Below are 27,956 nucleotides of genomic sequence, written 5' to 3' on the forward strand. Positions count from 1 at the left end.
ATAGAAGTTCAACTCCTAATTCCTGGAATGTATAAACATGTTTTGTTATAGGGCAAGAGGAAATTAGAATTGTGGATGGAATTAAGTTTGCTAGTCAGCTGACCTTGAGATGAAGAGATTGACCTGAATCATCTGAGTGGGCCCAATGTAATCACAAAGGTTCTTATAAGAGAAAGCAAGAGACAGGTGAGTTAGTCAGAGTGACCTGATCTGAGGAAGATGCAGCCAGCCAGATGGAAAGGGCCTCAAGCCAAGGAATGCAGGAGGCCTCCAGCAGCTGGAAAAGGCAAGGAAGCGGCTTCTCCTCTAGGGTTTCCAAGAAGGAACACAGACCTCCTGACCCCTGTTGTTGGCCTAGAAATACCTTTTTCAGACTTCTGACCTCCAGAACTGTAAGGTAAATAAAGCTGTGTTGTTTTAAGCCACTACATTTGTGGTAATTTGTTACAGCAGTAACAGAAAACCAATATACCTGGAAATAACTCCTCAGCATACTAGGGTTCTGTGGAACACAAATGGAAAACCACCATTCTGGAAGGTTCCTTCTGGATCTTAGCACATGAGTAATCTAAGTTAAATACCCATGACAGGATTATTTTATATTCCTGAAAACTACATAGAAATTAACTGTGGCCGGGCGTGGTGGCTCACAGCTGTAATCCCAACACTTTGGGAGCCCGAGGCGGGCAGATCACAAGGTCAGGAGTTCGAGACCAGCCTGGGCAATATAGTGAAACCCCATCTCTACTAAAAAATACAAAAAATTATCTAGGCGTGATGGCAGGCGCCTGTAATCCCAGCGAATAGGAGGCTGAGGCAGGAGAATGGCTTGAACCTGGGAGGCAGAGGTTGCAGTGACCCGAGATCATGCCACTGCACTCCAGCCTGGGTGACACAGCGAGACTCCATCTCAAAAAAAAAAAAAAAAAAGAAGTTTACTGTGATGGATACCTAACATTTTTATTGATTGCACTTTTCACTTTTCTCCAGTGAAAAGATTTTATTTATAGTATTAGTATTACTTATTTATAGTATTACAACAGTTTAAGTAAAATGTAAAAGTCCTATCCTTAGTTGATTAAAACAGAACAACAAAGGTCCAGTTAACACAGATAACCAGAAGTTTGAATCGCTAACTGCAGAGGAGTTTTTATGAGCCATCTAGTTAGTCTCTAACACTTTCCCAAACCTTTCTTCTCTTTTTAAAATGGGAAGAAAGGATACTATCATAAGAAAGAGATATGCATAAAGTTATGAAAATGTAGGCTAACAGCAATGAGAGCGTAAAGAACTAGCTATTATAATGCCAAATGCTAAACATTTTTCCTTTGTGGTAAAATATAATATTACTGTATGATCACAAAATTGGAAAAAAATCCATAGGCAATAGACTACTTACTCCACACAAAGTGCAGCAACACTAGTTTGATTTTGCATACATTTGTAAGCATTTTGAGAGTTGTAATAAAAGTTTATTGTCCATCCTAGAAATGATGAAGGAATTCAACATCAGTTTACTGAAATTTGTCAAAGCTTTTGAAAACTCATTTAAAATATTTAAGTGCATTTTACTGAATAGTTTCAATATACTAGCCTGATACTGGTAGAAGGCAGGAGGTGGAATACTTAGTCCTTATTTCTTTTAGGAGCGGCGAAATTTTGTTAACCATGGTAACAAAATGAGATGTAGAGTATGCAAGATAAATGTTCTAGGCACCAGAGTGAGCAAAGTGGGAGGCAGAGTCTGGGAAGGAACTGTGGTAGAAGGGGACCATGAACTAGATGCTAAAAGGACGGGAGAATTGGGGATGTCAGAGAGAAGGCATTTGGGGGAGCAAGAGCACAGGTACCCTTCCAGCTGAGGTGTACAAAGAAGAGGCTATGAGCTGCACCATCTGCATACTGGAGCTATTAAGGCAGTAACGAGAAACCAAATGAGCAGCAGCACGTGGTTTGTGCTAAGCCAGCACTACTTTCTCATCTGGTCTCCCTTGTGATCAATGGAAGCCATGTGTGAAACGCCTGACAGAGGTGTGCACATGCCACTGCAATATGGGCAGAGCCATCTGGAGGTCAAGTTCATAATAACCTTGGTCTTGTTAGCTCCATGGTCTGTCTGTCTAAACTAATCCCTGCTCCCTATGACAAAAAGAAAATGTATCTGACCATTGTCAAAGACAAAGTCAGACACTAGTAAAGTACTAAAATAGACATTATTCTGTCATAACCACTGCAATAGGGAAGAGATCCAGTGTGAACTGAGCTTACTTTGATTGTGCAGAGGTGACTGGCGTTTTAAAGGGAGAATGAGGGAGTAGGATGGGGAAACCAGACCGAGCTTGAGCAGGGACTGGGTTTGTTCATTGGTGCTTATGTGGAAGAAAAGCAGATTTCCCCTCACATCTTTATGACAGGAGATAGTGCTGCTAGTTAGAGCGCAGTGGTCACCCCGCTGGGAGATGTGGTAAGGAGAGCAGAGTTATTTCCCTGAATTTTTGCATTTCAAAAAGATGGCCAGCAGGCGCAGTGGCTCACACCAGTAATCCCACCACGTTGGGAGGTCTGGGCAGCTGGATCACTGGAGGTCAGGAATTTGAGATCAGCCTGGCCAACATGGTAAAACCCCGTCTCTACTGAAAATACAAAAATTAGCCAGATATGGCGGCAGGAGCCTGTAATCCCAGCTACCCAGGAGTCTGAGGCAGGAGAATCCCTTCAACCATCTCAAAAAAAAAAAAGGGATGGCCCTCAGGTTCTTGAGGAGAGTTCTGGATGGTGGAAATCAACATCACAAAGAGAGAGAGAAAGCATCTACACTTGCAAACTTTCTAAAGGTACTGCTCTAAGGCAGGCAGGTGAAGGGGCCTATCTGTCTATTACCAGGTTTGGGCTGGAACAAACAGCAATTCTCCAGCAGCCTTGAGCATTCCCAGGCAGGCACTTTAAGGGGAGTGAGGGGTCATCCTAGGGGTTCAGCCTTAACTGTTAGAGACTATATTACTGGTGGTTCGAGTCTTTTAGTAGGGAAGAGAGAGTGTGGATGAAATCATTTCTTCTGAGAGTCTGTAGTTTTTATAGGCCAAAGTTGAGGCCTCATCAAAAAGAGGGCTCAGAGGAGTCTTTCTAAAGTTTGAGCCAGGCATGGTGGCTCGTGTCTATAATCCCAGCACGTTGGGAGGGTGAGGTGGCAGGATCACTTGAGCTCAGGAGATTCAGGCTGCAGTGAGATATGATCATGCCGTTGCACTCCAGCCTGGCAACAGACTGAGGCTCTGTATCTATTTTTAAAACATAAAGTAATAAATAAAGTTTGGTCAAGAAGAGAGTTTTTGTCACCCTCCAATATTTGTTCAAAATGCTCCACTTAGCTCGTTTTTAAAAATACCATCACTAAGCTTGACATTTGGTTGTTATAAAACCTGGGTCTTTGTCTTTAGCTTAATTTTAGTTCTTGGGTTTTTCTCAGTATGATCACAAGGGAGTAGAAAGAGGGTTTTAACATAAGTTATTTCAGCCCTTTGCATAGCTCTTAAGTTCATCTTTCAAGACTCCTGCTGCGGGAGGAAGCCTTTAGAAACTGGAATGACCTTGAAAAGCTTCTTCCACCTATCGCTTGGGCCTGAGCAAGTGCAATTCAAAATGACCTCAAGGGGGGAGTTGAGCTTTTATAGGCAACAGGCTGCACTTTAGTTGTCCCAGCCTGTGCAGACATACTAAATCAAAATTAACTGTTAATGATGGTGGTGTCGGTACCACTCTGCTGGGGAAACTAAAAGGCAGAGAAACGAGGCTCTAACAGCTGTCAGTAATTGGGTCACTGCCTTCCCCTGAGCCCTGGCTGCCTACACTTTTGCCAGCACCTACTATCATTAATGGCCCTGCTGCCAAAAAGACTTGCCTTTGCCAAGATGTTGGGCTGGATGAACACGTGTTCTTTCAGGAGAAGCCGAAAGTCCTTGAGAGAAGCACAAAAGTGGGACATGAGTCCAAACACAGAAAAATGTGAGAATGGTCTGATGCCTCACTAAATAGTACCGTGGGCAGAACACACTAACAGTGGCTGCATCCACACTTTTGTTACTGTGGGCAGAGTGAACGGCAGGTGGAGGCTGGCTTCCCTACAAGTTTCATGTGTCCTTTTTTGTTGTCTTTTCCTGAAAAATGAGCAGACACTGTCAAAACTTCTTTATTATCAATTCAGTAATGAGAAAAAGTCTTTCTCGTTATTTATTCCTAATGCATAATTGGCATGTTACTGATTCATAATAGTGAGTGGTTTCATCCATAAATAATGATCAATTGAGTTCCTGTGTCTGATACAGACCACTAAGCAGATTAAGATCAGAGAAAGCCACTCAAGAGTTCGCTTTTCCTTAGTGAACGTCGATGATCTGTTGAATGAGAAGCTTGAATCCCATCCTTGGTAACAGATGTCCTGGCTGGTCTCTGCTAGAATTGCAGATAAATTGTTCCACAGGTAATTCAAGTGGCTTGGAAGGAAATGAGTTCCACCCCTTATCCCTGGGAACACTTGCCACATCTATACTGTGAATTAAGAAGCTTCAGAGTGTTATTGGGGTGTTTTATTTAAGCACCTCAGTTTGGTGTTACTTACAAACCAATATAAGTTAGTAGTTACATGTATGCGACTGTGGAGGGCAGTAGAGTTCTCTCAGATTAAAAGCTCTTCTTGCTTTTCAGGCAGTATCATCAAAGTGGCAATTCAAGGAAACCCGGAAGTGAACTGCTGGGCTTGCTGTCTGGGGGTAGGCAGTGTTTCCTGCATGGTGGAGTACTCCTAAAGGGGCAATTGTGGAGCTACATCACTGGTGACCACAGAAAAAGAAATGGGATGGCTGTTTATTTGTTCTCAGAACCATCCCCTGCTCTTTTCTTCTCAGAATTGTAGGGGCCAGAGCCTGGACATTTCCATTTCCCAGTCTTTCTTGTTGACCTGGTGCTCAGTTAGGTTTAGTCTGTGCAAACCCACTTGGAGCTCCAGAGCTGGTATTGTGAAAGATGCCAGAGTCAAAATGGAGTCACTGATATTAAGAAAACCCTGACAATAGAGCCAGGGAAGGCCATGAAGAGAGGGTTTTCATGCTTGTATGCCTGATCACGAAAAAGACTCTACAACAAAACGCAACTTTGTACATAAAATACTTCTGCAAGGACTTCTGCCCAGCAACTGCCAGTCCAACCTTGGACTGGTACCACCATTATTATTGATCTTCATAGCCAAGGATAATTATTTCAAAACAATCACATAATCCTCATTTTTTCCTTTGAAAACCTTTGTCTTCCTTCACCTCCCTAAATATGCACATAGTTTACTACGGTATGTGCATTCCTATTGCAATGTTCTATTCCCAAATAAACATCTTTTCTTTTAGAGAGCCTCTCTCTGTTATTTAGGTTGACAATATAAAGATTATTTTAAGCTGAAGACATTTGAGATTCAACAGATACAGAAAGGAGCCCTCTCAGAGCTTCCTTTCTCTGACAAAAAGCAGAAACTTCTAAATGAGGGTGCCATAAATTTCCTCTTTGAAGCAGATTTCCTCCCATGAGAGAGACCAAGAGTTAACCTACAATAAATCCCCTCTTCAGTGTGGTTTCATGGCCAGAAAGAAGACAGACTACTTACAAACAAACATTATTACAAACTTTCTTGTCTCCGGTTTTTTTTTTTTCCCCTAAAAACCTATTTGTCTTTCCTAAAGAAATCTATTTGCTCTTTCATGAGGAGACTTTTCTCCTTTCTCCCTTTCACCTATGAAGTTAGGAATGTAAGTCCCAAATTCTAACTACCACACCACACCCAGTGACTCCTCACTGAGCACTCTTGTGTGCATTGCACACACAAACTGTCTTTTCTCCTGTGACTCTGTCTTTTCTCTTCTAAATTCACAGGCCCTGAGCTACTGAACATAAGATAGTAAAGGAAAAGTTTTTCCTTCTCAATAGGCCAGTGGGAGGCACTGGCAGGAGATCTGGCAGCATCTCTGACTGCGTCTCCTCTAAGGTCCCAGCTTTTTTGAGGCAGCCCCTCTGCAGCCTCAGCTCCTTGGGCAGGCTCCAAAGTGGCTAATTCCCACCAGTGGTGGTGGTCTGGCTCCTGGCTTCCCAATACCACCTTTTCTTTTGTTCTTTCTAGTCCTATGGGTAGTAGCAGCCTCTTGCTGTTGCTAATATCTGGCTTGCCTCCTTGTCCTTTGTTTGACTTTTCAATTCTCTCAACACTTTTGTATTTGGTTCCCTATATCAAACTCCCTCAACAAAATTATCTGAGATGGGCTGTTTTCCAAACAGGACACTCTCTGATAAAAGAGGTAGGCATGGCTTGGTCTTCCTCATCACCATCAGGGCCTTTCCAGTGCCAGTCTTCCTTAAATTCTTTATAGGAACAGGAAATTGGTTAGTGTTTGGGGGATATAGAGAAGAAAATCTTTTTCCTTCTATCCTCTTAGCTTCAATGGCTAGGCCCGCAAATCAAACTGTTAAAGGCAGACGAACAAGAAAGAAAAAACAGTTTAACTTATATATGTACAAATGAGAGAAAATGTGACTCAAGGAGGTAGCCAGATGCTTGACACTTATACACAGACGAAGCTACACAAATAAAAGGGGCTTTGGGCTTCTGAGCAGAGGAAGCAAGTTACAGGAAGGGGAGGGGGGAAATGCAAGGTAAAAAAGACTTGTTCTGTTATGCAGATAATACTCTCTAGGGGCGGGGGTGGGCTGGAGGGGATAAGACTTGTCTCCCTGGAGTAGCTCTGTCCTTGGTACAGAGACTTCTTTACAGATGGAAGTGTCCTTCAAAATATAAACTTTTTTACAAAAAAAATTTACTTACTCTGTGGTATGGTTTGGATTTTTGTCCCCTCCCAAATCTCATGTTGAATTGGAGAAAGGACCTGGTGGGAGGTCATTGGATCATGGGGGCAGATTTCCCCCTTGCTGGTCTTGTGATAGTGAGTGAGTTCTCAGGAGACCTGATTGTTTAAAAGTGATGTGGCACCTCCCTCCTTCCTCTGCCACCATGTGAAGAAGGTGCTTGCTTCCCTTTCCAACGTGATGGTACATTTCTTGTGGCCTCCCAGTCATGCTTCCTGTTAAGCCTGCAGAACTGTGAGTCAATTAAACCTCTTTTCTTTATAAATTATCCAGCCTCAGGTAGTTCTTTATAGCAGTGTGAGAACAGACTAACACAGAAAATTGGTACCAGGAGTAATGCACTGCTATAAAGATACCTGAAAATGTAGAAACAGTGCCGGAACTGGGTAATGGGCAGAGGTTGGCACAGTTTGGAGGGCTCAGAAGAAGACAGGAAGCTATGGGAAAGTTTGGAACTTCCTAGAGACTTGTTGAATGGCTTTTGACAGAAATGCTGATGGTGATATGGACAATGTAGTCCAGGCTGAGGTGGTCTCAAATGGAGATGAGGAACTTATTGAAAACTGAAGTAAAGGTCACTCTTGCTATGCTTTAGCAAAAAGTCTGGTGGCATTTTGCCCCTGCCTTAGAGATTTATGGAACTTTGAACTTAAGAAAGATGATTTAGGGTATCTGGCACGAGAAATTTTTAAGCAGCAAAGCATTCAAGATATGACCTGGCTGTTTGTAAAAGTGTACGTTCATATGCACGAACAAAGAGATTATCTGAAACTGGAAGCAGAGCATGAAAGTTTGGAAAATTTGCAGCCCAGCCATGTGGTAGCCAGCCATTTTCTGGGGAAAAATTCCAATCTGTTGTAGAAATTTTGATAAGTAAAGAGGAGCCAAATTTTAATAGCCAGGACACTGGAGAAAATGTCTCCAGGGCATTTCAGAGACCTCCATGGCAGCCCCTCCCATCACAGACCTGGATGCCTAGTAGGAAAAAATGGTTTAGTGGGCCAGGCCCAGGACGTGCTGCTCTGTGCAGCCTCAGGACATGGCACCCTGCATCCCAGCTGCTCCAGCTCCAACTGTGGCTAAAAGGGGCTAAAGTACAGCTCTGGACATGGCTTCAGAGGGTGCAAACCCCAAGCCTTGGCAGCTTCCATGTGGTATTGGCCTATGGGTGCACAGGTTTTGGGAATTGAGGTTTGGGAATCTCCATCTAGATTTCAGAGGATGTATGGAAATGCCTGGATGTCCAGGGCAGACATCTACTGCAGGTGGGGGGTGCCCTCATGGAGAACCTCTTCTAGGGCAGTGCAGAGGAGAAATGTGGTGTTGGAGCCCCCACACAGAGTCCCCACTAGGGCACTGCCTAATGGAGCTGTGAGAAGAGGGCCACTGTCCTCCAGACTCCAGAATGGTAGATCTACTGACAGTTTGCACCTTATGCCTGGAAAAACCACAGGCACTAAACTTCAGCCGTGAAAGCAGCCATGTGGGCTGTACCATGCAGAGCCACAGAGGCAGGGCTGCCCAAGGCCTTGGGAGCCCACCTCTTGCATCAGTATGACCTGGATGTGAGACATGGAGTCAAAGGAGATTATTTTGGAGCTGTAAGATCTAATGACTGCCCTGCTGGGTTTCGGACTTGCATGGGGTCTGTAGCCCATTTGTTTTGGCTAATTTCTCCCATTTGGAATGGGAGCATTTACCCAATCCCTGTACCCCCAATATATCTTGGAAGCAACTGTTTGATTTTACAGGCTCATAGATGGAAGGGACTTACCTTGTCTCAGGTAAGACTTTGGACCCTGGACTTTTGAGTTAATGCTGAAATGAGTAAAGAATGGGGGACTGTTGAGAACAGATAATTGTATTTTGCAATGTGAAAAGGACATGAGATTTCAGAGGGGACAGGGGCAGAATGATATGGTTTGGATTTGTGTTCCCACCCAAATATCATGTCAAATTGGAGGAGGAGCCTGGTGGGAGGTGACTGGATCTTGGCGGCAGACTTCCCCCTTGCTCTTCTCATGATAGTGAGTGAGTTCTCATGAAATCTGATGGTTTAAAAAGCGTGGGGCACTTCCACCCCACTCTTCTGCTGTGATTTAAGATGTGCCTTGCTTCCCCTTTGCCTTCTGCCATGATTGGAAGACTCCTTAGTCCTCCCCAGCCATGTGGAACTGAGTCAATTAAACCTCTGTTCTTTATAAATTACCCAGTCTCAGGTAGTTCTTTACAGCAGTGCGAAAACAGACTAATAAACTTTGTTTTCAGGCAGTCATCAGGAGATAAAGAGCTTTTCCTGTATCTGCTGGCTCTTAATTGCCTTTAGCTCAAAATAATTTATAAGCCAAAAAGGCATATTTTGGGGTGAGATATTCTGGTATACTTTAAGGACAATGGGAACTGGAGAAACGGTTGTTGGCCAGCAAAGGGAGGAATAATAGAGCTGTTTGGCCACGGTGTGTTTCCATAAATACGAGCAAGAAATGATACAGAGAAGGGAAAGATGAAGTCCAGAGATCTAAGGGGGAAGAAACGGGCCTAGCTTCCAGAATCTGAACACTGCAGAAAACATTTCTCTCATTTTACTGTGGAAACCAGAAAGGCATCAATTTAAGACACAGGTAGATTACAGTTTGGTTCCTGTTTGAAGTTGTTTCATGACACCCATACTTTCTATTGAGGGTTTGCTGTGTGCTACAGAGGATATAAAGGTGAATCTAATAGGATTCCTAACGAATCATGCAGCTTAGCAGCAGAGATAAGGCATCCTCACAAATAACTGTATCAAAAGTGTTAAGAAGAGGAATTAAAGAGGAGAGGTAGGAACATAGTGCTGAGGGAGATTAGAAGAGGATGTTAAAGGCGTGTGCTTCCACCTCCGCCTCACTGACCCATTCGGAAAAAAGGACAGCATGGGTGTCAGAGGCATTCGAATCAGAGTGACTTTATCTTGAATAGGGGCTGGACAAAATAAGGCTGAGACATACTATGCTGCATTCCAGTAGGTCAGGCATTCTTAATCACAGGATGAGATAGGAGGTTGGCAGAAGATACAGGTCACAGAGACCTTGCTGATAAAACAGGTTGTGGTAAAGAAGCCAGCTAAAATCCACCAAAACCAAGATGATGACGAAAGTTACCTCTAGTCATCCTTACTGCTCACTTTATGCTAATTACAATGTATCACCATGCTAAAAGGCACTCCCACCAGTGCCATGACAGTTTACAAATGCCATGGCAACATCAGGAAATTACCCCATATGGTCTAAAAAGGCGAGGAACCCTCAGTTCCAGGAATTGCCCACCTCTTTCTCAGAAAACTCACGAATAATCCACCCCTGTTTGGCATAAAATCAAGAAATATCTGTAAGTATACTCAATTGAGCAGCCCCTGCCACTGCTCTGCCTATGGGGTAGCCATTCTTTTATTCTTTCACTTTCTTAAAAAACTTGCTTTCACTTTACCATATGGACCTGACCTGAATTCTTTCTTGCACGGGGTCCAAGAATGCTCTCTTAGGGTCTAGACTGGGACCCCTTTCCAGTAACATGAGGAACCTGTGAGTGCTGCGTGCCAGTGGCATACTAAGTTCTGCTAGAGAAAAAATTATTTGATGATCCTTATTAAACACAGTAAGTGACAGGGCTCAGGACATACCACTCCAAAATATGACTGCCAGAGTCCAGAATATGCCACCCCAAAATAGGCCTCTTTGGCGTAAGGTTTATTTTGAGCTGGTTATTTTGAGAAACTGCAGACACAGGAGAAGTTCTGGAAAGTTACCCTTTTGTGTAAGAGAAATTTGCAGCTATAAAGGCAGTCTTCATTTTTAAGTGTGTCTCCCTCTCTGCACCAGGAGGAGAAGGAAGACTAAATCTCTAGAGATGCTTAATCAATAAAGAAGGAAGGCATCAACTTAAATCTGTATAACAAATGTACCTTTGTTTAAGATGCTTTTTCTGGCCATCTTCTCTTAGCTGGCCATTCTCTCCATCCTTATTTCTTTGTTTCAGAGAATAATGCTTTTCAAGCCTGAGGTTTTAAAATCTTTCTTTGAGATCTATTCTAGAGATTTACTTATTTCTCTGGGTTATCTCCCATGTTACAGGGGGTACACATGTTATTAAACTTCCATTTGTTTCTCTCTTGTTAATCTGTCTCTTGTTATAGAGCTCATGAAGGTTGGAGGAGGGCATTATTTTTCCTCCCGTACATAAAGACAGGCAAAAAATGCCCTCAGTATTTGTTTTTTTCACCCCCTCAAGCTGAGAACTAAATTGACATAAGAGGGATCAACAGGAAAAAAGCATACGAAAAATTTAGTACGGTTTTACATGGCACAAGGGACTTCATAAGGAAATGAAGACCCAAAGACGCTGCTTGAGATGAACACTTATATAAAGAATTAAACAAAGAGTAGTAAATTGTGAAAATGTGATGCAGCAAAGGGTATTGGGTAGTATAGTGGCTAGGAACATAAGGATTAGTCTATGGTTTATTCAGATTCTCCTCAGCCTCAACTTCCCATCCTTGATGATAAGAATGATACTTTCCCTCTGGAATAGGCAGAATATCCCTCATGTGGGAATTTCATCTCCTGCTTTTAGGAAACAGAAGGAAGGTCAGAGTTATCTTCTTGCATCTGCCGTTTTTTGAGTGCCTCTAACTCAAAATACTCAATATGTCAGAACATGTTCTGGGGTGGCAGGTTCTTAACCCCTTCATAAGGCAGACTTTATTCAGGACCATTCAGATATGTATAGGGACCACTGTGATGGGATTTTTCAGTAGGGGAGAAAGATTGGGCTCAACTCCAAATATACCATGGGCAAGTGGGAATTTAGAACCAAGGAGCAGAAAACAGGTCAGTGGATGGAAAATTATTAAAAGGAAACATGCAGGGTAAGGGGGGTTCTGGCTAAACCAGCCCAACAGGATTCTTGCCGAAGGCAGACCAGGGTAATCAGACATCATCTGGGGGTGTTACAGAACCAAGCTGGGGTTGCCTGGCACAGCAAAGCCAATCACTGAAATTAGTAGAATGGTGTAGAGGAGAAAAAGTGGTATCTTCTCCTCACTTGTCACAAACACAGCTGACACCCCTATAGCAAAAAATAGGCCAGGCATGATGGCTCATGACTGCAATCCTAGCACTTTGGGAGGCTGAGGTGGGTGAATCACTTGAGCCCAGGAATTTGAATTCAGCCTGGGCAATATAGCAAGACCCTGTAAGAAAGAAGGAAGAAAGGAGAAGAGAAGAGAGGAGAGAGAGGGGAGTGGAAGACAAGGGAGGGGAGGGGAGGGGAGGAGAGGAAAAGGGGAAGGAAAGGAGAAGGAAAAGGAAAGGAACCTGGAAAGGATTTTCTGAACTTCCCCTGAAGCAGATCATAAGACCTCATATGAGAGATGTCCTCCGTACACCAAGAGAAATGAAACATCCTTATTTTCAAAGACACAGAGACACAGAGAAGAATTAATAAGCAAGACTTGCTGTTTCCCCTAGTTTACTACCATTAGATCATACTCTTTGCCCTATTATATTTCTATCTATCTATTCAAGACTATCCACACTTCATCAAACCTAGCATAAAAATATTCAGGTTTACTCCATTTCTTTGGGTCTTCATTTCCTTGTGAAGGCTCCTCTGTCATGTAAAACTTATATTAAATAAATTTGGATGCTTTTCTCTTGTTAATCTGCCTTTTGTTACAGGGACCTCCAGCCAATGAACCTAAAATGAGGGGAAGGAAAGATATTTTTCCTCCTTCACAGTGCTAAGGTTGAAAAACCCTGGCCTAGGCAATTAGGAAAGTGAGTATGTTTCTGCTGCTTTGCCAAAAAGGAAAACTGTATCCTTGACATTTGCTGAATTACCTTTTATCCCTCATTATCTAGCACAAATTCAGTTTATTAACTAACCCCAGAGTGTGTGTAAGGGTGAATAAGAAACTTAATTCTTCCTGTTGAAAACAAGGAAAGAGACCCACCTCTCTACTTCGCCCCCCTCTTTTTTTTAAGAATTTCTTTCTCAGCCCTTTTCAAATGTATGTAAGTCTTTTAAATAGCTAAGTAAGCCTCTTTCCAGGCTCATGATTCAAGAATGTTTTCTCAAGGACCTAGGAGTCATTTCTTTGAAATGTACCCATCAAGGAAGATAACACCCTATCTTCCCAGACTCCTGGGAGGAGGTGGACTAACTTTGGCTATCATCTGACTCCAATTCACAAATCACCTGCCTAATGTGATGGGTTATGTCCAGCTAGCTGTATGTCAGTGGATTTCTTTCTGTCTTTGCAATCTTTTTAGCAGATTGTCTGAGCTGTGCATCACATTCTGGTTTAATGCTTATTTAATCATAACACTGTTTTCTTTCTCCTCTTTGTAGAGAGGATTTCTGAAATGGGAGTTTTTTGTGGTTTTTTGTTTGTTTTTTTTTTACTTATATTGCCCAAACAAATGCCATTTTACTTACAGTAGTTAAAGTGCAAGGTCTGTCAGAGATGTGGACACACAAGTTTCTTCATGGTTTCATGATAGGCTATTTGACCAAATTATTATTACTTTTTCTTTTTCTTTTTCATTTAACAGATGAGGAAACTGAACACAAAGTTATTCTTATTTTCTTATTTCATCTTGATTGGTTTAAGATCAAGTCCTCTGTTGTTTAAATGTTCTTAGAAAGCTATTATATTATATAAATGTTCTTAGAGAGCTATTATATATGAGATAAAATGTATATATATATAAATGAACATATATAGAAATGTTCTTAGAAAGCTATTATATAGTAGCTCAGAAAGCTACTACATGTATTATAATTTGGTTAACCAAATTATATATAATTATATATAATAGACCAAATTATATATAATTAAATATAATAGACCAAATTATATATAATAGACCAAATTATAATAGATATTAGTATTATTTTCAAATAAATTGTATGTGATCTTAAAATCACCTTTGTTTCAAAAAAAGTGGCAACTGAAGAATGATGAGGTTCATAAGAATGGAAAGGAGAGCTTTATTTTTCATAAAGTGTTGCAGCCTGCAAGTGGCCATTTTGACAGGCTGGGAAGCATAATCTCCCATTAGAAGCCAGAAACAAGCACTTCAAAAATGAGAAGAATAAGGCAGGAATTTATGCTGAAGTGGGTGGCCAAATATACATATTCAATAAGCTATAGGAGGAGTCATGAATATTTATAAAATGAGAAATGCATGTGCAATTGACCTTCATGCCTCTTGTCACACCAAGTGTCAGGTTCCAGCCTATGCTGAGGTCCAAGGGGAGTGGGTGGATGGGTGGCAGATAGCTGAAAGAACACTCGGGGGGCCATAGGCAGGTGGAATATGGTTTTATTCAGCAGCTCTCGTACACTGTTCTTTTGTCTCAGTTGTCTGTTCCAGCTGCATCCCTTCTCGGCAGCCAGCTCTGCAGCTCTTGTCACTCCCACACTTATAGCTGCATTCCCTGACACACTTGCTGGTTTCTGGCTCCCCTCATGTCCATCTGCAAGATAGTTGACTCTCCCTACAGGGTTAGGAGCTTCACTCTCTCTGAGTGTGTGACTCACGTACAGTGTCTTCAGGGTAGTTATAGCCTTTAAAAACAATAGTGGCTTTAAGCCAAGTATAAGCTTACACACACACGTTATACAACAAGTGGAGTTGTGCGCCTGTGCTCCAAACTTGCTGAGTCATGCTGGCCTGCATGTCTGCCTAGGCCTATTCTTGACCAAAGCACATTCATTTACCTTACACCTCTGCATGAGACCCATGTTCAAAAATGGTGGCTTTAGCATGATCCCAGGGTTAAGTTTTTGGGTCTCTGATGTCAAAAGATGAAACAGGCCAGGTGTGTTGGCTCAAACCTGTAGTCCCAGCACTTTGGGAGGCCAAGACGGGCAGATCACTTAAGCCTAGGAATTTAAGACCGGCCTGGGCAACATGGCAAAACCCCATTTCTACAAAAAATACAAAAATTAGCTGGGGAGACTGCAGTGAGCTCTGATCATGCCACTATACTCTAGCCTGGGAAACAGAGTGAGTGAAACTGTCTCGAAACAACAATAACAACAACAACAACAACAAAAAATCAAAAAACAAAATGTGAAGCCGAGGACATGAAAACGCTCACTGCACATCCTCCTTAGGCTGGCAAGAACCACCCCATGGTGGAAGCCAACTTCTGGTGCCATGTTTTCTCACCAGGTCCCTGTGACAAGGAAGTGGCAGTGACAGCCATGACACAGAAGCATCTACCTTGAAGCTTCAGAGCAGGGACTGCACAACAGCTGCCAGGGCCAAGCCTGCCATCTCCTATGATAAGAGTACTTTTGAAGAAACCTGTCCACACTATTTACAATTGTTGATTCTGGATAACTCTTGAGTGTGTCTCAAACCCAAAGCCACATTGACACCTAAAATACAGAAACTGATTAATCGAGAAGCATGAAATTATACACTCAGTTTTAAAGAAGCAAAAATTGTGAAAAAGTTCAAAGACTCCAAAAGTGTGTTGTTGATTACTTGTAAAACATGCCACAGAACAGTGAAACATCATGGTAAGAGTAGAAGCTTTCTATTAGCATCGAAGAGCAATCCTACTACTCCTCAAGTAAACTCAGCCTGAAGACACCAAAGAGAAGGACTGCAAACCCAAATCATGAGATGTCTGGTTCCAAAGGTAAGAGCCCGGTATTGATTTTCAGAACACCTACATCTGGAAAGTCAGTATTTTCTTGCTCCTCAAAGAATGTGAGCAAAACAAAGAAACATTTCTCAATGAAATGTTGGCTCCCTCCCAGTTTGGGGAAATGTTTTTCTGCATAATTCCAGGTTTTTCTTGTAAAAAAATGTTCCTTAGTCAGAATGAATCCCACAAGAATCCAAAGGTAGACTTCAGAAATTTCTTATCTTCTGTGAAGGGTGAACTTTGACAATAAGAAATGCCTGATGTTAGTCAGTTCTGAAACTAAAGTTAGTGAAACAACTTTTTAAACTTTTACTTATTTTTTGAATACATGGAAACTTGATCTGAGTGAAAAACAACAACTAAAAAGAACCAGCCCATGGTTGGTGATCTCTTATCATGAAGGAATGCTGGTTGGTTGGTTTGTGGAAGCTGCAAAAGGGAGGGGCAGTGTCAGGGTGTTGGTTAAATGAAGGGTGGAATGAGTCTTTCCAAAGGGCTGGTTTCTGTTTAATTCTTAGGGAAAAAGGTCTAATGGTGGTTAGTGAGGGAGGGGGTATAATGAGGCGTGATATTGTTTGGCTGTGCCTCCCCACCAAATCTCAGCTTCAATTGTATCTCCCAGAATGCCCAGGTGTTGTGGGAGGGACCCAGGGGGAGGTAATCGAATGATGGGGGCCAGTCTTTCCCATGCTATGCTATTCTTGTGATAGTGAATAAGTCTCACAAGATCTGATGGGTTTATCAGGGGTTCTGCTTTAGCTTCTTCTTTTTTTTTTTTTTTTTTTTTTTGAGATGGAGTCTAGCTCTGTTGCCCAGGCTGGAGTGCAGTGGCACAACCTCAGCTCACTGCAACCTCCACCTTCTGGATTCAAGCGATTCTCCTGCCTCAGCCTCCCGAGTAGCTGGGATTACAGATGCCCACCACCACGCCCAGCTAATTTTTGTATTTTTAGTAGAGATGGGGTTTCACTGTGTTGGCCAGGCTGGTCTCAAACTCCTGACCTCATGATCTGCCCACCTTGGCCTCCCAAAGTGCTGGGATTACAAGCGTGAGCCACTGTACCCAGACCCGCTTTAGCTTCTTCCTCATTTTTCTCTTGCCACCGCCATGTAAGAAGTAACTTTCACATGCTGCCATGATTCTGAGGCCTCCCCAGCCATGTGGAACTGTAAGTCCAATTAAATCTCTTTTTGTTCCCAGTTTCGGGTATGTCTTAATCTGCAGCATGAAAACAAACTAATACAGTAAATTGGTACTATTAGAGTGAGTGGGACATCGCTGAAAAGATACCTGAAAATGTGGAAGCAACTTTGGAACTGGGTAACAGGCAGAGGTTGGAACAGTTTGGAGGGCTCAGAAGAAGACAGGAAAATGTGGGAAAGTCTGGAACTTCCTGGAGACTTATTGAATGGCTTTGCCCAAAATGCTGATAGCAATATGGACAGTAAGGTCGAGGCTGAGGTGGTCTCAGATGGAGATGAGGAACTTGTTGGGAATTGGAGCAAAGGTGATTCCTGTTATGTTTTAGCAAAGAGACTGGCAGCATTTTGCCCCTGCCCTAGAGATGTGTCGAACTTTGAACTTGAGAAAGATGATTTAGGGTATCTGGTGGAAGACATGTCTAAGCAGCAAAGCAGTCAAGAGGTGGCTTGGATACTGTTAAAGGCATTCAGTTTTATAAGGGAAGCAGAGCATAAAAGTTTGGAAAATTTGCAGGCCGAACATGCAGTAGAAAAGAAAAACCCTTTTTCTGGGGAGAAATTCAAACCGGAAGAAATTTGCATAAGTAGTAAGGAGCCTAATGTTAATCCCCAAGACCTTGGGGAAAATGTCTCCAGGCCATGTCAGAGACCTTCATGCAGCCCCTCCCATCACAGGCCTGGAGGCCCAGGAGGAAAAAGAATGGTTTCGTGGGCCAGGCTGAGGGTCCTTGTGCTGTGTGAAGCCTATGGACTTGGTGCCCTGTGTCCCAACCATTTTAGCTGTGGCTGAAAGGGGCCAACGTAGAGCTCAGGCTGTGGCTTCAGAGGGCAGAAGCCCCATTTCTTGGCAGCTTCCACTTGGTGTTGAGCCTGCAGGTGCACAGAAGTCATGAATTGAGGTTTGGGAACCTCCGCCTAGATTTCAGAAGATGTATGGAAATGCCTGGATGTGCAGGCAAAATTTGCTGCAAGGATGGGGCCGTCATGGGGAACCTCTGCTAGGGCAGTGCAGAAAGGAAATGTGTGGTCAGAGCCCCCATGCAGAGTCCCTCCCGAGGCACTGCCTAGTGGAGCTGTTAGAAGAGGGCCACCATCCTCCAGACCCCAGAATGGTAGATCCACCAACAGCTTGCACAATGCACCTGGAAAAGCTGCAGACGCTCAATGCCAGCCTGTGAAAGCAGCCAGGAAGGAGGCTGTACTCTGCAAAGCCACAAGGGCGGAGCTTCCCAAGGCCATGGGAACCCACCTCTTGCATCAGCATGACCTGGATGTGAGACCTGGAATCAAAGGAGATCATTTTGGAGCTTTAAAATTCGACTTCCCTGCTGGATTTCAGACTTGCATAGGCTCTATAACCCCTTTTTTTTTGGGTAAATTTCTCCCATTTTGAACGGCTGTATTTACCCAATACTCGTACCCCCATTGTATCTAGGAAATAACTAGCTTTCTTTTGATTTTACAGGCTTATAGGTGGAAGGGCCTCACCTCGTCTCAGGTGAGACTTTGGACTATTGACTTTTGGGTTAATGCTGAAATGAGTTAAGACTTTGCGGGACTGTTGGGAAGGCATGATTGGTTTTGAAATGTGAGGACATGAGATTTGGAGGGGCCAGGGGTGGATTGATATGGTTTGGCTGTGTCCCCACCCAAATCTCAACTTGAATTGTATCTCCCAGAATTCCGGTGTATTGTGGGAGGGACCCATGGGGAGGTAATTGAATCATGGGGGCCTGTCTTTCCCATGCTAATCTTGTGATAGTGAATAAGTCTCACAAGATCTGATGGGTTTATCAGGGGTTTCTGCTTTAGCTTCTTTCTCATTTTTATCTTGCCACTGCCAAGTAAGAAGTTCCATTAGGCTGGGCGCGGTGGCTCACGCCTGTAATCTCAGCACTTTGGGAGGCTGAGGCGGGCGGATCACAAGGTCAGGAGATCGAGACCATCCTGGCTAACACGGTGAAACCCCATCTCTACTAAAAAATTACAAAAAATTAGCCAGGCGTCGTGGCAGGCGCCTGTAGTCCCAGCTACTCAGGAGGCTAAGGCAGGAGAATGGCGTGAACCCGGGAGGCGGAGCTTGCAGTGAGCCTAGATCACGCCACTACACTCCAGCCTGGGCGACAGAGCGAGACTCCGTCTCAAAAAAAAAAAAAAAAGAAGTTCCTTTCACCTGCCACCATCATTCTGAGGCCTCCCCAGCCATGTGGAACTGTAAGTCCAATTAAACTTTTTGTTCCCAGTTTTGGGTATGTCTTTATTAGCAGCATGAAATGAACTAATACAAGGCATGTCTGACTTTCCATCCTGTCATGTCCAGGAACTCAGTGTTCAAGGTTTCTCTGGGGTCCTCTTGGCCAAGAGAGGGTCCCTTCAGTCAGTTGGGGGACTTAGGATGTCTTTTTTGTTCTCAGTCATGAGATCTTCATGTGACAGCCAGAGAAAGGGAATGAAGATACAGAGACACCAAGATAAATCTGAACACACAGCCCTTGTTAAGTCCCCTAGTTTATTACTGTTAGATCATACCCCCTTATCCAATCATGTTTCTCCACAAGTATCCACTCTCCATCAAACCTAAACAAAAAAATACACAGTTTCCTCCATTTTTGGGGTCTTCATTTCTGAAGGCTGCCATGTCACATAAAACTTTGGTTAAATAAATTTGTTACACTTTTCTCTTGTTAATTTGTTTTTTGTTATGGGGCGTAAGCCATGAACCTTGTAACAAGCAAGGAAAAAATATTACTCTTCCCTACACCATTGTACTAATTTATTTTTTAAAAAATTATTCTTCATGAATAAGGGCTATGCTTAATAAAAATAATTCCCATAGCTGAGCTTACATAAGAAGTAGTGATTAGCTGTGCAATTGCAGTGAGCCGAGATCGCGCCACTACACTCCAGCCTGGGCGACAGAAATACTAAAAAACTAAAATAAAATAAGCTCTGATTCAGGTAGGAGGCAAATGTTGAACCCCTGCAGAGACTGCAAAATCCCAAAGAAAGACCTTCCCTTCTGCTACCTACATAGACATCCAAAGAGCAAGGAATGCTGAACACGTGTAAGTGCTTCAACAGCAATGTGAAATCTGAACTGAAGGTTAAAAAAAGACAAAAATACTAGCAAAAGAGTGATCTAGAGGATATTGCCTGTCTTGTAACTTTTATTTTTTGTTTTTAAATTAATATTTATTAAGAGGAAAGAGCTTTCTTATAAAACTAATTTTTACTGCTGAAAATGTAGAAAATAAAGAAAAGCCAAAAAAAGCTCATTAAAACATTTCCTCATCAGGAAATAACTCATGCTAACCCTTTGGGATGCATTCTTCCCACATATACATTTTAATTGTAGTGTGATGGGTCCCGCACCAGGTTACTGAAGGGTGCATGCCTGCTGCTGGAACCTTGAAGGCTGGGTAGTGAGCCAAGGCCATGGTGTGCATCTGAGGATCCCTGAGAACCTAAGCATCCTGAGGAGTATCTGAGAACCTACCAAGAAAAACAGTCTCATCACTCAAACACAGTAGGCAAAGAGCCAGAAAATCAGCTTAAAGATAGTTTAGAGATGGGAGGTGGCACAGATCTCTAGAACAGTCCTGCTGCTGTCCAGGAGTGCCCTGTATGTAAATATTAATCAACACATCTACTTGCCAAGCTGGACTTTTCCGAATAATTCTTTGGTCTCTTGGCTCCCTCCCACTTTGCAGGAACATTTTTCTATACAATTCCAGGTTTTTCTTGTAATATTAATGCACTTGAATGTGCTGTTGTTAGTCCTGTGTGAAGGAGACAGGGTCACTGTGGACACCTGTGGTTCAGACATAGTACAGAAGTTGCTAGAAGCTCATGAGAGTAACAATGATCATACCATTCTTGGCAGAATCATCCATCCTTGTTAAGAAAATACTCCAAGATGTTTGTATTTGTACATAGTCAAGTCACAGCCACGAATGAAAAAAATAGGCTCTTTTCCAAAGACTTTGTAGGGGAGGAAAAAGCTTTTTCCTCTACCCTCCTATGTTCTGTAGTTGAGGCCTGTGAATTAAACCAACAAAAGACAGATTAGCAGGAGAAAAAGTGGCCAGGTACAGTGGCTCACACCTGTAATCCCAGCACTTTGGGAGGCTGAGGCAGAAGGATGACTTGAGGTCAGGAGTTCGAGACCAGCCAGGCCAACATGGTGAAACCCTGTCTCTACTAAAAATACAAAAATTAGCTGGGTGTGGTGGTGGGCACCTGTAATCCTCAGTAGGCTGAGGCAGGAGAATCACTTGAACCCAGGAGGTGGAGGTTGCAGTTAGCTGAGATGGTGCCACCGCACTCCAGCCTAGTTGACAAAGCAAGACTCTGTCTCAAGAAACAAAAACAAAACAAACAAACAAACAAAAAACAGGAGAAAAAGGTTTATTCATATGCACCCAGAAGCCAACAAAAGGAGTAGCTGGCTTGTCAAATGGTTAAAGTTAAAGGCTTACACCTAAATTAGCAGGGGAAAAGGAGGGAGGAGAAAAGGCTTCTATGGGAAAAACAATTAGGTTTCTTAAGGAAAGACAAATGAAGTTTTAGGAGAATAGGAGATACGAAAATTTGTGATAATGTTGTCTATACAGGCAAGTGGTCTTTCCAGCTTCTTTGGGGCCATAAAACTCCCCTGAAGAGGCACTTTATGGTAGATTTACTCTTTCTCTCTTTCCTGGGAGTAGAAGCCATCTCATGAGGGAGTTTATGGCAGTCCTCATTTCTCAGAGGTTTCTGCTTTAAGTCAGATAAGAGAAGCTCCAAGTAGGTTTCTTTCTGCATCTGTTGAATCTCAAATTCATTCAGCTCAAAATTATCTTCGTATCAAATCTGGGGTTCCAAATGGGTCTTCACACCTTCAAAGGGGAAAAGCCACAAAGGCATGGAAGCTAGTGCTTTTTGAATCATGCCACTGGGCTGGGCTCTGGACTCACAACGGTTCCATGAAAGTGTTACAGGAAATGGGCCCCGATCCAGACCCCAAGAGAGGGTTCTTTGATCTTGCACAAGAAAGAATTCAGGGTGAGTCCGTAAAGTGAAAGCTAGTTTATTAAGAAAGTAAAGGAAAAAAAGAATGGCTACTCCATAGACAGAGCAGCCCCAAAGGCTGCTGGTTGCCCATTTTTAGGGTTATTTCTTGATGAAATGCTAAACAAGGGGTGGAATATTTATGCTTCCCCTTTTAGACCATATAGGGTAACTTCTTGAGATTGCCATGGCATTTGTAAACTGTCATGGTGCTGGTGGGAGTGTAGCAGTGAGGATAGCCAGAGGCCACTCTCGTGGCCATATTGGTTTTGGTAGGTTTTAGCCAGCCTGTTTACTGCAACCTGTTTTATCAGCAAGGTGTTTATGACCTGTATCTTGTGCCGACCTCCTATCTCATCCTGTAAGTTAGAATGCCTTAACCATCTCGGAATGCAGCCCAGTAGGTCCCAGCCTCATTTTACCTAGCTCCTATTTAAGATTGAGTTGCTCTGGTTCACACATCTCTAACAAAAGTGGAAGCATTCTACTGTTATTCCACAAGCATTTAGTGAGTGAACCCTGAGTGGAAGATTTTTGCAACCAGGCACTGAGGATGCAAAACCAAATAATAAATTGCTACTATCTTGAAGGCATTGCAGTCTAAGGGAAATCAAAGTGGGTTGATGATTGCTGTACACTGTGGCTGGTGCTGTGATAGAGATGGGTATTCTGCACACAAACAGGTGCCACAGAAACACAGAGGAGGAACACCTGCATCTGCTGGCTGACAGCCCTCTGGCTGAATCTGAACCTGAGAGGTATCTTATTTGACCTATGCAATTGTTATGGATTGAATTGTGTCCCCAAAAAGATATGATGGAGACTTAACCCCTGTATCTCAGATATGATCTTATTTGGAAATAGTTAGTTGCAGACGAAATTAGTAAAGATTCATACTGGAGTAGGGTTAGCCCCTACTCCAATATGACTGATATCCTTATAAAAAGATTGTAGGCCGGGCGTGGTGGCTCACACCTGTAATCCCAGGACTTTGGGAGGCCAAGACAGGCGGATCATGAGGTCAAGAGATCGAGACCAGCCTGGCCAACATAGTGAAACCCCATCTCTACCAAAAAGTACAAAAACTAGCTGGGCATGGTGGCGTGTGCCTGTAGTCCCAGCTACTCAGGAGGCTGAGGCAGGATAATTGCTTGAACCAGGGAGGCAAAGGTTGCAGTGAGCCCAGATCATGCCATTGCATTCTAGCCTGGCAACAGAGCAGACTCCGTCTCAAAAATAAATAAATAAATAAATAATTTTTAAAAGTAAAAATAAAAAGACTGTAGGCCAGGGGCAGTTGCTCATACCTATAATCCCAGCACTTTAGGAGGCTGAGGCAGGCAGATCATTTGAGGTCAGGAGTTTGAGACCAGCCTGGCCAACATGGTGAAACCCTGTCTCTACTAAAAATACAAAAAAAAATTAGTGGGGCGTAGTGGTGCATGCCTGTAATCTCAGCTACTTGGGAGACTGAGGCAGGAGAATCGCTTGACCTGGGAGGCAGTGGTTGCAGTGAGCCGAGATCGCGTCACGGCACTCCAGCCTGGGTGACAGAGTGAGACTCTAGCTCAAAAAAAAAAAAAAGGAAAGAAAAGAAAAAACTGTAAAAGAAAATAAAATTTCAGGATCCTCTAAATTTATTATGCCCAGGCGAAAGTTAAGCCCTGGAGACTGAGACACAGAACATGTTTACAACTTCTGTTTCTTAGATTATAGATTAACTCTTTTCCATAAATGTTGTTCCATTAATGACTAGAAAAGACCAGAAACCAGGCCCCTCCCCTTCCAATCAGTGGTTTTTGTTATAGATTAACTTCTTCCTTCATTGTCCCGTATCTGAAACAGACCAAATGATGCAGAAGACCCCGTGACTGTTACCTCTTCAGTGTGGAATGTTAAATATACCTTTTCTGAGAAAAAAGACCACCTCAACTAATCCAATCATTGTAACTATGCACTAAACCTCATGTAGAAAGATACTGAAATTCTGTTATGCTTCTCCATGTTTTGTCTAAATAAATGATCCTAAACTTCTACACTTCAGAACACTGACTTTCATTCTTCAGAATCTGTGTTTTCTCAGATTTCTTTGGAATCTGTGTTTTCTAGCTGTCCTCAAACTTTGCATTTGAACAAACTCTTTTTTGTTTGTTTGTTTTCTGTTTTTTGAGACAGGGTCTTCTCCTGTCACCCAGGCTGAAGTACAGTGGCATGATCATGGCTCACTGCAGGCTGGAATTCCCTGGGCTCAGATGATCTTCCCATCTCAGCCTCCCAAGTAGCTGGGACTACAGGTGTGCACCACCATGCTCAGCTAATTTTTGTATTTTTGGTGGAGACAGGGTTTCACCATGCTGCCCAGGCTGGTCTCGAACTCCTGAGCTCAAGTGATCCTCCAGCTACGACCTCCCAAAGTGCTGGGCTTACAGGTATGAACCACTGTGCCCGGCCTGCGCAAACTCTTTAAACTAGATTCTGACCCTTTGGATGACTTTTAGGTTGACAAGATGATGTGACACAGTGGGAGAACATCACGTGATCACAGAGGCAGAGACTGCATTGATGTGTCTGAGAGTCAAGGATGTCCCCACTGACACTTCGATTTTGGAATTCTAGCCTCCAGAACTGTGAGAGAATACATTTCTGTTGTTTTAAGCCATCCAGTTGGTGACACTTCATTACAGCAGCCCTAGGAAATGAATACAACAGTGTCACATTGTTAGACACTGTGATGCCTTGTCCCCCTTCCTGATGTTCTCTTTCATGCAGCTGAGGTGAGCTCCACAATCATAATACCCCTGTCTCTCTCTCTCTCTGCACCCACTCTTCCCCAGCAGGGGAGAATTAAATTGCGATTGCTGAGTTTGGGATACAGGAATAGGGCTCACGTCCTAGTTCTGTCTTATCCCATGTCCTCTTTGCTCTAGTTCTGCCTTATCCCATTGTCCTCTTTGCTCCTGCCCTGAGGGTCTCCCTTCTTTCTGCTCAGTTCTGCCATGCTCTGAGTTAGAGCTCTAAATGTAATTGGGTTCCCAAGAACCAGAGCCTGAGATGAAAGTTCTTGTTTCAGTGCTTCACTAGTGGATGCTCTCAGGAGAAGCAGAGTGAGGAATGCAGGATGGCATGGAGGATAAAGCTAAGTGAGGAAGTGGTCTCAGCTGCAGCCCGTCTTCAGTCTAATCCCATGAAGGTGCTCTGGAGCACAAATGGCCACACTGAGTCAGTTTTTTTGTGGAGAGGGGGCTGGGCTTTTTTTCCTTCCCTGTGAGTCAGTCATCAGACCAGGGGCAGATGGATGAGAATGTGGCAGAGCCTCCTGGGCAGGTCAGGTCCAAGGCAGCTCCTGTGTGGCTGAGGGCAGTTAGTTCTCCAGCAACAGGGCAGCTGTGGAGTCCATCAGCCCAGAGTCACAGCAGCTGGGAGGCAAGGGTGATGGGAGCAACTGATGGCAAAGGGGATCTGGGCCCGCAGGCACCTCGTACCTCCACCACAGAGAGGCTGTTATATTATCCAGTGCTTCTCCTGCCTGGGGGTCACATGAATGGAAGAATCAGAGCCAGAAGTCCATTCTTCTTGCAGTGTCCTTCTTGCACCCTCTATTGACAAAACCTAACAAAGTGCTTGCTGCAAAGGAGAACTGCTTACAGGGTCCAGCTGGTTAACACAGAGCAAATAGTAGAGTAGCTTTTGAGCTGAGTGGCACACTCACTAAGATCGCGTTTATGAAACCCATCTAATTGTCCCATAGAACTGATGTTTAATAGTTTCTTTTGAATAAACCTAGAAATTGACCCTCCCAGTCTTGAAACTTAAGAAAGTTACATTTCTCTTATGTGAGCTCCTTTCTCAGGAAAGCAACCATCAGGTCTCCCACATGCTATCCAGGAAGTGAAACTTACCAGATCATCACATCTGGACAATGAGACACCAGACCCCCTCATCTATCATGATTGCATAAGTGACCACTTACTTCCTATGGATGAACTCTTCCTTACCCTTCCCTAATTCCTGTTTTTGTGCATGAAGTTACATTTCTTCTCTGCTATATAAACCCTTAATTTTAGTTGGCCAGGGAGATGGATTTGAGACTGATCTCTCATCCCTTCAGCTGATGCACCTGATTAAAGCCTTGCTCCTTGGCAATACTCACTGTCTCAGTGATTGGCTTTCTGTGTGGCAAGCAGCAAAACCTAGACTGAACCCCTGATTTCCGTGACATTTAGACACTAAACCTTCTTTTGTGTTTCTTCTCTTTCTTCCTTTTAAAAATCTTTTTGTGTTTTTATAACAGTGATACAAAAATTAGCAAAAGAGCCTCTCCTGTCTTGTTCCTTTGCTCAGGCCTGCAGGATGGGCAAGCATCGGGGCTTTGAACTGCCAGGACTGAGTGCTATAGCTACTAATGGGAGGAGAAATGTCACGATAAACATACAAGGAGATCCATCTGGGCACAGCCCTTAAAGCCAACCCCTTTGGAGGCACTTCCCATGCAAAGGGAATTGTGCTGGTAAAGTAGAGATTAAAGCCAAGCAACCCAATTCGGCCGTGCATCTGTTCAAGCAGTGATGGCTGCTCAAACTTTAATGAGGAAAATGATGAAGCCCGTTGGATGTGGCTACAGAGAAGTCCCCAGTATTCAAAGACACCACAATGTTACCCAATTTACTTACCTACACCTTACCTCTGGTGGCTGGATTTGATGACAAAGATCATGCTGTTGGTGACTTTCCTGGAGTCACCCTTTGCCAAAGGAGCCAGTGCTTCTCTCTTGAGAGATAAGAAAAGGCCAAGATCACAAGTTTTGATGATGTTAACACGGCAGTAATACATTTTCATAAAATGTACTTATCATATTTATATTTTACATATTTTTATATTAAAATATATTTTAAGATAAGCCTGGGCAATATAGCGAGACCTCATCTCTACCGAAAATTTTTAAAAATTAGCCTGGTGTGGTGGCACACACCTGTGGTCCCAGGTACTTGAGAGGTTAAGGTGGGAGGATCATTTGAGCCCAGGAGGTTGAGGCTGCAGTGAGCCATGATTGTGCACTGCACTCCAGCCTGGGCAACAGACTTTGTCTCCAATATATATATATATTTTTTTTTCAAAAAAATAGCCAAAATAAGTAGAATCACATTGTATCTTTCATATTCTTTCCATTGTAGAATACGTTGTCATTATTATACTGAGAAGAGATAGAGAGGAGACCATGCAAAGCACCATAAAAAGCTTTTTCATGTTCTCTTGTCTGTGTTGATTGACCTCCAAAGTTAATTTCAAATAATGTGCTCAGCATTTACATGTGACTTCAGAGCTGAGCAAACCCATCAGGCACAGAGTTTATTTAACTCCTGAACCTTGCAAAAATAACAAAGGAAAGAGTCTGAACCACTAGCTATATTATACGCTTCCTGTTCCTATATATTAGGAAATAGCTTTACATTACTTGTATTGCAGGATTTTTTTCTTTGGTGTTTTAATTGTGCACTTACACATATTAGAAAAGCTATTCATTTTTCTAGTGATCAATAGAAAAATGTTCTAAAAATCATCAATTGCCTTCAGCTTTATGGGGTGATTTTAGAAATTATTATTATTATGTTCTTCCATTTCTGGGAACATTACCATTTAGAGGATTAATGGTAATTAGTGAAAAGCATAATACAGTATATTTAATGAAAGATACCATTAATGTTATTCTATTTATGTCAACTTTTGTGAATCAAAGAAATGCTTTAAAATACTTGTTAATTTGATGATCAGATAAGTATAGGCAAGTAGATTGGGGAACACTGTGGTGTCTTTGAATACTGGGGACATCTCTGTAGCTGCATCCGATGGCCTATTCTCAGTCCTCATTCTCTATGACCTCTTTGAAATGGTGAATTCTGTCCATCAGGCCCACAGCGTTCTTTATTCTATGGGGCCTAAAAGGCACTGAGTCTCCTCTTCTCTGTCCACTACTCCATACCTCTGTTTGCTCTTTTTTCCCTCTAACCTGGGGGTACATCAGACAGTCCTTATTTTCCTCCTCTTCACTATAATTATAGGATTAAAAGACATCTTGCTGGTCATACATTCCAAATTCTTTCCCCCAA

General features: G+C 42.9%; 2 protein-coding genes and 1 pseudogene across 4 annotated transcripts in view; all 3 read left to right on the top strand.

The window, feature by feature from the left end:
* Positions 1–5,392, top strand: part of HELQ (helicase, POLQ like) — a 64,788-nt gene extending 59,396 nt beyond the window's left edge. For 2 of the 3 annotated variants that reach the window (XR_010113840.1, XR_010113839.1), the window contains 2 exons: positions 52–397; positions 4,702–5,392. The gene's annotated coding sequence lies outside the window, so the exon portion shown is untranslated. The remainder of the gene's footprint in view (positions 1–51; positions 398–4,701) is intronic. The other variant, XM_055297138.1, reaches the window with a different exon arrangement.
* A 4,244-nt stretch (positions 5,393–9,636) lies between these two features.
* LOC129491916 (UPF0711 protein C18orf21-like) lies at positions 9,637–15,844 on the top strand (annotated as a pseudogene).
* On the top strand, positions 15,562–17,593 carry LOC134731563 (uncharacterized). The gene is made up of 2 exons (XM_063611012.1): positions 15,562–15,591; positions 16,802–17,593. The coding sequence occupies exon 2, from the start codon at positions 16,898–16,900 to the stop codon at positions 17,591–17,593; it is 696 nt and encodes a 231-aa protein (XP_063467082.1). The 5' UTR covers positions 15,562–15,591; positions 16,802–16,897.
* The last annotated feature ends 10,363 nt before the right edge of the window (positions 17,594–27,956 follow it).

The sequence above is a fragment of the Symphalangus syndactylus genome, chromosome 10 (assembly GCF_028878055.3).
Source record: "Symphalangus syndactylus isolate Jambi chromosome 10, NHGRI_mSymSyn1-v2.1_pri, whole genome shotgun sequence".
NCBI classification, from domain to species: Eukaryota; Metazoa; Chordata; class Mammalia; order Primates; family Hylobatidae; genus Symphalangus; species Symphalangus syndactylus.